We start from the raw sequence: 12,724 nt of genomic DNA, 5'->3' as shown, positions 1-12,724 counted from the left end.
AAAGGCTTCTAGGAGTGTAAGGGGGGGGGGCGGATATTTTTGAGATTGAGTGCAATTACTGAATATGGTGTATTTTTAAGGGGTGATAAACAACCATGTTTTGATAGATTTCGGGAGATTCTTCTCAGTATGTTTATGGGTGAGCACAATTTTGGAAGAACTCTATCTCAGAGAATAAAGCAAGCAATAGAACGATGTCCAGTATACAGGTCGACGTTGATAGAAACAGGTGCTAATTAGTTTTTTACTTGCGTCAGCTATAAGAAAACAATGCATTTGAAAAAATTTTGTGTTAAATGTGATTACTTTATAGGAACAAAATTTGTTTTTTAATGGCACATTAGCCAATGGAGAAATTTGAAAGAGTAAGCCTCATATTCTGCCGCCAAAACAAGAACATACAAACCAAATCAAAACGAAAGCAATTTTTGTGTTTGCTGCCACATGATTTTCTTATTGCTCTTAATTTCCCATTTTTTGTTTTACTTTATTTTTTTCCCTTTAAAATAATGTCTCGTTTTGTAAAATATTGTTATTTAGCCAGACTTCAGCCGTTCCGTATGGAAGTTCCCCGGGACGCGGGACAATTTTTCAAAATACGGGACTGTCCCTTGAAATCTGGGGCGTCTGGTAACCCTGAACTGTACCCACTCTTCTTCTACATCATACTTTACGTTAGCATCCATACGTCTAGTTTATACTACACAAATACCTTACAGCCAGCTGTCAAAAACTTTGCCTTTTTTTAGTCAGTGTAGATGCTAAAAGTGAAAGAAAAAGAAAAAGTCACGACCGACTCGTTAAAATTGCGGCGAAATGAAAGATGAGACATCAACATCGAAGAAAGATAATTTTACTGGAACCCAACTTCCTAGAGGAACTTCATTTTACTCTCCCGTTACTCCTCGGCCAGGACAGAACACTGATCTCACATCGTTCTTCCACAAACACGCATTCAATATGGATTCCGATGTCGTTGTTATTGGAGCTGGACTTAGCGGTTAGTAATTTTCTTTTTTTACATCTGTATCACAATTATTTAGCATTTATTAGCTCGGTTAGACGCAAATTTATAACTATTTACGTATTTATGAATATTACGTTTACGGCATGTAATTTTTCCTAGGAACATTAAAGGAAAATAACTGCTGTTCTCAGCGAAATTCATTATAAATATAATTTTGAAATTTTTTAAGTTGTTGCTTTATTGTCAGAGTACAAAATTGTTCTCCGGGGAGATTTTAATGTTAAAAAATATATAGTGTTCTGATATTGTAGCAAAATATCATTCTTCCCGTGGACTTCAATGTAAATACGTAAGACAAATACGTAATATTTACTGAAATATTTTTTCAAAATTCCATTTTTTAATGAAATGTAAAATATAAAATTTTTTGCATTAGATTTTTACTTTTTAAAAAAATGCTCTTTCTTAATGCTGTTAACAGCATAACTGCAATCATAACTGCCTTTTTGGTACATGTATTATTTTCAGAATATCGTGGCTGACAAAAGTAAATTTTTACTTTCAATTACAATCAAGTTTTAAAATGAAAAAGTTTTAAGAAAAACAGGAGACGAAGAAGAAGAAATGACGCATATTTACTACTAAGAGAATGTCAGTATGGGCGTATCCAGAGGGGTAAGGGAGGGCAGCCCCCCCCCCCCCGGTCTAAAAATCAAAATTAAAAAAAAATAGAAACTGTAAAAAACCTTTAAATTGACAGTTGCTTTAATTTCTAAATTTATTAATGAGTTCATCATGAGTTGTTAGATCTGAAAGATCTTTGGGAACACGTTAAACAGATAGAACTATTGGTGTTTAGTAAGGTTAATAACGTTATCATTTTTAATTACATTGCTTCCAAAAACTTTGCGGGGTGGGCAGTAGACCAAACAGCTAATTGTCCAAATGATGGCCTTGTTAGTTTGGGGCCTTGGTAAGTTTTTGGGAGGACCTTGTTAAGTTTGGGGTGCCCAGGGGCGCCCCAAACTTAAATTTTTGGGAGGACGGAAACTCTCAGTTGCCGAATGGGACTCCAAATTGTCGCAGAATGATGATAATTTTGCCGAATTGAATTCCAACATTTGCTGAATGATAATATTTTTGGAAATCATCAGACAAAATTCGCCGAATAAGGAATACTTCGGGAAATCACAGTGACATCCTGCGACCTCCCATCAGGACGTTCTTGAGCCTGCCACCAATTCCATTTTGAGCTGGATTCGTCCATGAATGTCAGTCAACCCATATAAAATATAAATATGTATCCGGAATACTTCTTGAAAACTAAAATAGTATCAGGTTGATTACGCTTCAAATTACATTGATCAAAGTAATTGTTCAGATACCTGAATTAAAATTTTTAGTTTTAAGAACCAGTAGGGTACCTACGGGGTCTGGCGCCTCTGGCAAAGTTAAGACATTGCGCCCCCCCCCCCCCCACTCCATGATCACCCCAATGGGAAGCCAACAGAGTTCAATGTAACCTCCCAAAAAAAATTTTTTTGTGGGGGGGGGGGAGGGGAGGGACACTTGACTAATTGATTCGACAAATTAGGAGACAGTGTTGCAACTTTTATATCCTTATTTTCTTTTCTAAATTGTTTTCAATGATGCCCAATGTTCCTTAGCACTAGATGTAATGAACGTATATGTGTGCATGCTCGAATTTTATCATTCGGTAAAACTAGGATTCCATTCGGCAAATTAACAATTTTCCCCTTCCTCCATTTTAGTTCTCCCCGCACTATTTCACATAAATTCAATAAAATCAATAATATTTGCAATTCGTTAAGATTTATAAATAATGTACATTCTTGAACCAAATGAGGATAAACATTTTTCAGTTTCGTTTATAGCAATGTATTTATTTTTTTTCTAAACAGCTTTAACTTTTAATAGCATGTTTCAAACCAGTAGGAGAATGTACAATAAACATAATTTACACATTTACTAAAAGAAAGAAAGAAACCTTAAGTACATTTCTTAATTAAAATCAAAGCTAAGCAAATACAAAAAGCATTGCTAATCTGAAGTTGTCTCAATAACACGACCATTTACGTACCGGCAAAATAAAAGAACTATATACCGCTAATTAAAGTCTCCCAATATTTTGTTCAGATTTGACTTTTATTCTTACATTAATTATTATAATGAGAATAAATACTTAGCCCACTTCAAACTATACATGACAAAATGTCGCCCCCTCCCCGAGAAAAGATAAAATCATCCGGCATAGAATGCCCTCCACCACCGCTCCCTGGCATACAAATTGCGTGTATAAGTCTTCAGCTAACTCAATTAATCGGAATAGAATTTCACGCCATGGGTAAATTCCTTTTTTTTTTCTTTCAGAATTAAGGATTGTTTCATTTTCCCCTCTAGCTCTTTTTTTGCGATTTTTTTTTTTTTTTTTGAGCAATCACGATTGCTTATTGCTTTCATTTGACTGCTTTTGTTGTTCCTTTGATTTTTCCCAGGGCCACCCTCCACACCATAACCGTCGACGGGCTGGTCACGATGCGGCACCTCTAGCGAAAGCCGTCTCCAGGTTGTGTCCATATGCTACTTACACGCATACATGCACGCACCTACACACATATACATATATACACATACACACATACACGCACATACATACACCTACACACATACACAGACACACACATACCCACATTCACATACACACAACTACCCACACACGCATGCCTGCACACAGACACAAACACATATGCCTACACACACATACACATACCCCCCACACACAACTACCCACACACTCATGCCTGCACACAGACACAAACACACATGCCAACACACAAACACACACGCTTACATATACACACACATTCGTGATTGCGAAAAACATAATTTGAATTCAAGATGACAAAATTCAATTTTTTTTTCTTTTTTTATAAATTCTTATTTTTATGAAAGCATTTTTCTACTTAATGATCAATTTTTCAAAAAAAAAAAAAAAAATTAATCATCGAAATGCCGCCCCCTGGCTGCTGCGTCCCTGGTGAGAGCCACTCCTGCCAACCCTAGTTACGCTACTGATAAGAACATCAACATCATCCAAATTACTGTCTTCTCCTCGTTACTAATAACACTAACTAAATTTACTGTACAAACTGCACTTTTAAAACGCCTTGAACGTAAATGGTTGCTTTTGTTCAAGTGAAATCGAGCAACATTTTTAAGCTTTCAACAAAATTCAAAAATCAGAAAACTTACACTCTGTAGCAATATTGCTCATTTAATAGCTTCTCGAAAGAAAATGAATTTACTTCCTCAGATATGTTAAAATAATGACTTTTTTCATATGATTTAATTACCATGCTAAATATGAGTACTTTCATCTCAGGAAATTTTCAGAATTAAAGTATTTCTATTTGCTTATAAACTCCTAAACCCATTTTGGGGTGTCACTTCCCGGATGGGGTTACTCGGGGCGAACGGTCTCCCTCACCCCCTCTCTCGTAGTGATGAAAGTCTTTGAGGCTACTACCTTGAGATAACACGAACATAGGAAAGATGCAAAAAAACATTTTGCAAAAATGTGAAAAAGAGCAATGACTGGCAAAAATTGCTCTAAAACTGAAGTAAAATAAAATATTTCATAATACTACATTTTCAAAATAGTTATCAATTATTTTAATCTCTATCGTTATTCCTGCAATCAGAATACTTTCCGATAAGAACCGCTTTTCGCGATAAGTTCAAGGCTAGACAAAATCCAGATAGAGGACTTTTAATGCCTTTTTATTTTAATTCGCGCTTTATATAAAAAAAACCTTGTATCTAATTCTTACTTAGTGTAAATAAACTTTGAACCTAAATGATTATCCAGTGATAAATTTACACATTATGTATACATTTTTTCTTTTTCGTATCTATTTCAAACAGTAACATCATTTAGGGCTGTGAAAAAAGGATCAATTATCATACTTGCTCTTTTCCTTGTAAAATATAATGCATTTTAATATGTATGCACATATTTATCGCTCTTATATATAATATACAACAGGTACACCGCACGACAGCCCATGGGGGCCAAGGCCTACTGTGCCCATCTCAGTCTTCCTAACTAAGGTCTCTGGGGTGTTAGGCAGATGTTCCGGTTAGGTGGTTGGCCGAACGCGGAACCCCCAGGGTTTAGTTCCCGAATTATGTAGGCTCGTCCGTGCTTTCAAAGTTTTTCGTCCGGAAGGGGGGGCTAAGGGTATGAATTCAGTTCATTGGAAAGGAAAAAAGCATCAAAATACAAGCAAAAATACAAGCTGCATTATGTTGTGAAAATGCCCCCCTCCCCCCCCACACTGATTGCGCAAGCTACGGACGGGCCTGTATGTAGGTAAATTGAAAATTCAGACATTTGAGGTGTCATGAAGATAATCATACATCCTTCAACAAGAATATTACTAAACGATGAATAAACTAAAATGGAATTAGTAGCTGCGTAATTCAATTTTGAAGCTAAGTCAGCATGATTTTAAATAAGAAATAAATTTTGATTTCCTAGAGAAGAAAACCCAAGGAAATAAATATTTGGTTATGGAAAAGCAGTAATAAAAAGTGTTACCAACATGTAAATTAATTAGCCTTAGTAAAATCAAACCATAAACGTAAGATGGTTTGATAAGAAAGACAATAAATCCCCATTTGCTAATGTCATGTTAAGTAATCGAACATTTATTCTAAACGCAACGATGGACTAAATTTACAACACCAGTTTTCAAGAATTCTAAGTTAAAATCAACATTAGAAGCAATAAAATGATGAAATAATCCCCTTTTGTCAAAAAATGTTTAGGCAAAAAGTTTTAAACATTTTCTTTAGAAGAAATAACGTTAGAAAGGGAATTTTTTCTCAAAACAGCTAAATTGCCGCTGTGTCAATACTATATTTCAATTAGTATTAGATGAAGATTAGAAAATCCATATTAGGTGCGCAGTTGACTACTAGGCAGATCAGCAAAACAGTATAGAATCAGTGGTCAATCTGCCATGGCCAACTATTGGAAATGCATAAGAATTCAGTATCCAATGGTCGGCCAGCCTTCTAAAAATAATTGAGTCGAAGAAGGAGTTTATTTTTTAATTGAAACGCAATGTAACACTATCCATTAAAACATAAGTAAAAGTAAATTTACATAAGAACGAAAAGAATAAGGGTACTTAACATTTAAAGAGGAAGTGTCTTCTTAAGAAAAAAATAAGCAGAATCGCAAACTAGAATGATGGGCACACCATTTAAAATAAAATGACTCATTACTACTTAATAAAACGTACTTACAACTTTACTAATGTTGAATGATAATTGGGGACAGGTAAAGGAATGTGGGAATGCATCATATCCGATTTTGAGTTATACATATATTATTTATAAGCAGTTTTATGTCCTTGTGGCCGACTACTGCAGACTGACCGACTACTGGAGTACTTACCCTATATAATTTTAAAGGCCAAATCATTATCGTTTTAAACGTAAAAATCTGCCTAAAAACATCGCGCTCCGTTCCGGAGATAATGCAGCATGAAACTTATGTCGAAAACCGCAAGTGAGAAATGGTGAGCAGGTTGCCATCTTTGAAGATCTGTATCTCGGGGTCAGGAGTTTATTTATTTATTTATTGAGGAAAACAAAACTGAGCATCTAATTTACTTTTTTCTGAACTTAAAATTACGTTTAATAAAAAATAAATTCCGAGACTATGATTGTGAGATTTTTTTTCTTTTTCTGCTTGCATATATTGACATAAACTGCGTCACATACAGTGGCTCCCAAAAGTGTTCGTATACTTTGAAATTTTTTAGTAAAACCAAAATAACGCGAAGCTGAATTCGAATATGAAGTCCAATATTTTTTCACATCATTCCTATATCATTCTAAATACAACCTATTGGTTTTTTCAAAATATTGACGCATCTTCTTTTTGAAATGAGTCAGAAAACAGATACAGAGAAATAACACGCCACAAAAGTCATCGTACACTCAAATATTTTCGAATAAATTCATGATTAAAATTATCATATGCCGTTTTATTAATATTTTTGCATTGTGTTGATCCTTTTAAGTCATTTGGCTTTAATTTTTTGTTTATTTATTCCTTAATATTGTGCTTATTAGTGTAAAATGGCTGGTATTCGTAAAAAACCGCAAACACCATTCAAAATTTGATTTTTTTTTCCCACAGTAGTGGTATATTGGTTTGAAATGTCTCTAAATTAGTTAATTTATTTGTTTGTATAGTAAAGTGCTTGATAAAATGCTTTAAAGAAAGGAATCGGACCGAAAACAAGGTAAGAAAAGGTTAACCGGCAAAGTTAACAAAACGTGATCGGAGATTTAAAGTTAAAAAAATTATGAAAAATACACATTTGAGTGCTGTAAACGTTTCTGCAGAGTTAAATGAAACATATTACACTTAATTTTCACCTAAAATTGTTCGCCAAGTTCTCTGATTAGCTGGATTAAATGGGACCTCTTCCCGCAGAAATTTTCTTGATCGTACGAAAAACAGAAAGCTTACGCTTTTCGTCGCAAAATCAATTATAAATAAGCTAAAAACGTTTTAGAATCACGTCTTACTTACAGATAAAAATTAATTTAACATTTTTGGTTAAATTGTTGTATAACTGTAAGTAGAAGAAAAAATTAGGCACTTAATCTTAAGAACTTATTTGGATCAGTTAATCAGGACGGTGGAGGTGTTCTAGTGTGAGGGTGCATATCAGCATCAGGACTTGGTAGTTTGTAATTTTTTGATGAAATAATGAATCATGCTGTTCCTTTAAATATTTTAAAAACCAATTTTAAACTCTTAGCCAAAAATTTGGTTATTGGAAACAACTTTGTTTTTTATCAAGACAACGATAAGAAGCACACGGTTTTCAACATTTGCATCTAGTGCCACGAAAATTGTCCTAAAGTTTAGGAAATACCTCCTAAATCTCCAGATTTTAACTTAATGTAGCGTATTTAGAGATATCTGGAGGCTAGATTACGAAAATAGGGCTTTAAAACGAAAATAGAGCTAGAAACAGTAAGACTCAAAGTGTGGTAGAACACTTACTCAGAAATTACGCAAAAAAAAGAAAGAAAAAAAATGAAATCTATTCGCAGACATTTAAAAGGTGTTATGAATACTGTATGATATTCTACTAATTAATAACTTAATCAAAAGTTAGATTATTCAATAATATACAGACATTTTATAAAGTGTACGAAGACTTTTGTGAGATAAAATTTCCGGCACTTTTTGATTTTTGATTTTTAAAAAATTAAGTTTCAATATTTTTTAAAAACTTTTCATGTAGTTTTGTTAAAAATTGATCATAGATCTTATAATTAAATACCTATTCCTAAATATTAATTCTAACCAATTGATTGGGGCCTATTTCGTTGAAAGTCGTAGGTGTACGAAGACTTTTGGGATTGTATGCGTAGTACGCCATGTATGTGTGAGTGTATAAATGTGCACATACATTGTAGTTTTAGTAAAACACTTAGAATGTAAACTACGTGTGTATTCTATTCTAAGCATTATCTGCTCCTGACAGTGGCGGTGATTCGGGGGGACAAGGGGGGCAACCGCGCCCCCCCCCTTTTATCGTTTATTTATTTATTTTGTTTTATAAATTAAGCATTAAAACTAGAAATTATAAAAAAAAGCAGAAATGTCAAAATTTTCAGATAATATATATAATTATTTGTTTTACTTTGTATATCTGTTTACAAAACACTATTTAACACAAGTAGTAACTTTTAGTTCATGTATTCATTGTTTAGACATTAGTAAATCGATAGTTTTACTTAAACAAGCCATACTTGCTTAATTAAATTATTACCAAATGTTTGTGACGTCTCAAAATACTTTGGGGTAAATAATGTAAAACTAATTTATGTCTAAATGTTTCTTCGGGGAAAGTTATTTTAGGGGAGACCGGGGCAAGATGACGAATGTCTTAATTTTTGCGTTTTTCACTAGGAAACAACATCAACTGGATACTACTGGCTCTCCTATCGGCTGTTCGTTCATCAATAGTATAAAGACGGTGAAATTGTCATATTTGTTGTAGTTCTGAAGCTCTGATTATTTACCGCTGCTACGTTATAACTTTTATGCATGTGTAAATAAGCTCTGCTAAAGATACAAGAATGATAGATTGTTTCTCTTTAGTATGTATGAGTAACTTAGTTAATATACTGCCTATTACCATGAATAAACGTCAATTAATTGCCTTCCTTTATGGCAATGAAGACGATTCCTTTTAAACAGGCAGTCCGGGGCACGATGACGGGCCGAAACACGGGACAAAATGACAATCTTCTTCTTAACAAGTCCTGCTTGTAAAGAGGAATATTGTGACCCTCCAACAGGAGAATGGTTCTAGTGTAGCAATGCCGAGAGTGGTGACGTGAGGAATGTTCCAGTTATGAAAATGGCATTTTTATTTGTAACTATTGTTAGCTGCACAATTAAACACTTCAACATTACTATGCAATTCATTACGCTTAATTTGTTGCTTTGTAAGGTGTAAAAACACAGTAAAAATTTGTTAAAATATGTAATATATTCAAAAAATAAACTGCGTTCAACCTTTTTTGAGTGTTGTCATCTTGCCCCGAGGCCAAAGTCATCTTTCTCCAGTACTGGGGAAAGATGACGATTTGTTACAGTTAAGAAAAAATAAAAATTTCCTTCATTTATTTCATTTGAAAAATTTAATGGTACTATATATAATATTACAAAGGACCACTCTAACAGCTCGTGTACAGGAAATTTTATTATCCCTAAAAATAAATTAATAAACAACAAAAATTGTTAGCATAGTCACCTTGCCCCGGTCTCCCCTATACATAATTCATCAAAATCTTAAGAAAAACGTGAGTTTGGCTGTTAGGTTTACATCAATTACCACTCATGTACCCTCAAAACCAGCCTTAGCAAAATTTTGTACTTTTTTTCCCTTTCTTTTTCTTTTTTTCTTTCTTTCTTTCTTTTTTTTTTTTTTTTTTTTTTTTTTTTTTTTTTTTTTTTGCTGCCTCTAAAAATACTATGGCTTTTAGCTGTCGTTTTTTTTCTGCCTCCCCCCCAACTTTTCAGTCCCAATCGCCGCCTCTGGCTCCTAAAATTTCATTTGATAGTGTGTCTCAAAGGAAAATATAGGAAAGTCAATCTACTACCTATCAACAAAGAATAGAGGATATCTTACTTATGGTTAAACATAAAATGACAGAACAATTCAACTGATAAATTTATCGCTTTCAGTCAATCAATTTATGAAGGGTCTGCTTTCAAACTTCGATAAGATGAAATAAAAGTTATCTATGGTTTAAGAAAGGAAAATGAATATTTATTTTGGGTCAAACTAACATATCAACTTATTTTCTAAGATTAGAATGTATGGATAAACATAGCAAGGCATTAAATGAACTTCTGGAGGTCATTGTATGCTTATAGTATGCAAATTAAACTTATATAACTGAAACAGTAAATGTAACAAAACAAAAAAAATCCCCAAAGTTCTTTTTTGAAAAAAAATAATGTTATCCTTAAACGCTAGCGGTAAAACACGCATACATTTCACAAGTCGAGACAAATTCAAACCAGATGTTGCTTTCATTATCAATACATCAAACAATAAATTTGAGGCAATTACTTTAAAGTAATATATTGCCAGACTAATTAAAGAATGTGTTCGCATCCTGTTGTCAACAATATCTTTTGGGATACTAATGAAAAGAGCGATTGTTAACTGAAATATTATGTAATTTATCGCAGAAAGTAACCACTGTGAACCAAAAGAGGAAACTCATCGGCCTTGACAGCAAACTTTTGCTGCAATTATTGATGGAGAGTAACTCCAGTCTAAATTATTCAGAGATTCTCTCGAATTTCACGCACCGAACATTGCATTCAAAATCTTGACTTCTAAATTTAAAATACAATTTCTAGATTTATAATATTGTTACAAATCCTGTAAATAGTAATTATTGTAGTAACGTAACCTGTAAATAGTTTCCCGTAATGAATATACAACCCCTTAATATATGGCTAAAGTATACGACCCCCCTATTTCTTTTTTTGTTCATTGATAAAATTTGATAACGGTCTACTATTTTCCAGAAGCGTTTGGAATATTTGAGAGATTTCTTTCGGTGTGTATATAAACCGTTACGCTGGATAAAGAGTTGAGTTTCGATTGAGAATTTGTTCTGAGAGTGTATTAGCTCTGTTTATTGCGAGGCATTTCGCTGTGTTGTTTTCGTATTTGGAAGTAAATACGTGTGTAAACGTTGAGTTTACGGTGTTGTGTGATAATTGCTTAATTGCTGATGAATAATTTAGCAGCTGTTAACGATTTCTCCTGTACATAGTGTAAATAAAGCTCCTGTGTTTTTATCAAGAACTGTGTCTTCATTTCAAGAAAGTGGAAGTCGCGCCGGATCCGTTACAATATATGTTCTGGCTAAATTCAAAATAATAATATTAGCAATAGTTATGATAATAACAAAATCTTGAAGCGTATGAAGTTTTAATCTGGATAAGATTTGTTTGGTAAAATCTTACATTCATTTCAATTCAAATGTGCTTTCATTAATGTAAGAATTTCTTCTCTTTTTTTTTTTTTTTTTTTTTTGAACATTTACGTACGTTTAATTTTTTGTTTTAGTACCTTCAGAAGAAAAACAATTCAGAACCATGATAAATGTCGAGCTTAATGAAGCACGCAACTTAACTGTAGGCATCTCTTCGTTCTGCATGGTAGACATTAAAGTTAGTTTCAAAAATATCGATTGAAGATATCTCTGAAAAATGAAACAAAAGCTTGGGACTTCGAAGAAGAAACAAATTTCCCTATAATTTCGAGTGAAACACTAGAGAATAACTCGAAGCTTATCCCTGTACAGTGTGGCCAAGATAACTTCAATATGACAAGAAGGAGGAGGTTATATAGAGGGTTCTTTTTTACACAAAACACCTAGAAGCCTGCAAATGTACTGAGACACAAGAAGAGTCATTGGAAATGAAGACGTTATAACTAAATTGTCGTAACCTCAGCAAGACACGGTTCCATCCACGACGCAATAACATTTTTAGAAAACTCAACCTAGTGTACTGATAACTTAAAGCACTGGGTACTAGATATTTAATTAAATTATAGCTTCAGGCATTTAAATTATTTTTTATAATGCGGCTGCCATTTTTTCCCGGGTAGTTAATCCTCCTTTTACGGAGAAGAAAATATTTTCGAGATAAAGTTGAAAAGAGAAAAAAAAAGATTAAACGTGTAAGATATTTAAGTTCGGTACTGCTGAATAACAATAAACCAATGGTTCAAGGGGGTTTTTCAAGTGTTTTTATCAAGCAGTCACCCTTTTTATTCACATTCGTCTTGAGTGGGGTAAAGATCCGCATTGCGGGGTTTTACCCCATTTTGTGGGGCAAAACCCTGCAATTTTGCTTTCCCGCTAAATTTTAATTTTCTGAATTATTCTTAATCAGACATAGCTAAAATTTGGAAGGATTATAGGTAACAACCCACGCAATGACTCTAATTTGAAAAAATGGGAAAATATGTCCTTTATTGACCATGGTGGTATAAAAACTGAAAGTCGCGGGGCTTTACCCTCACCTACACTATACTTTTTTGACGTACATCTTCCAAAATTTAGTAGCCTTGTCTTTTTTCAATGAAGATCACCTTACAC

At 33.6% G+C, this 12,724-nt stretch overlaps 1 protein-coding gene across 1 annotated transcript in view; it reads left to right on the top strand.

Annotated features, from left to right (window-relative positions):
* The first annotated feature begins 895 nt into the window (after positions 1 to 895).
* Positions 896 to 12,724, top strand: part of LOC129218263 (amine oxidase [flavin-containing]-like) — a 69,442-nt gene continuing 57,613 nt past the window's right edge. The window contains exon 1 of the mRNA XM_054852490.1: positions 896 to 1,000. Coding sequence (XP_054708465.1) covers positions 961 to 1,000 — 40 coding nt within the window. The 5' untranslated portion in view covers positions 896 to 960. The remainder of the gene's footprint in view (positions 1,001 to 12,724) is intronic.

The sequence above is a fragment of the Uloborus diversus genome, chromosome 3 (assembly GCF_026930045.1).
Source record: "Uloborus diversus isolate 005 chromosome 3, Udiv.v.3.1, whole genome shotgun sequence".
Classification (NCBI taxonomy): domain Eukaryota; kingdom Metazoa; phylum Arthropoda; class Arachnida; order Araneae; family Uloboridae; genus Uloborus; species Uloborus diversus.
Note: the sequence above shows the minus strand (reverse complement) of the source record. Positions and strands in the feature narration are given on the sequence as shown.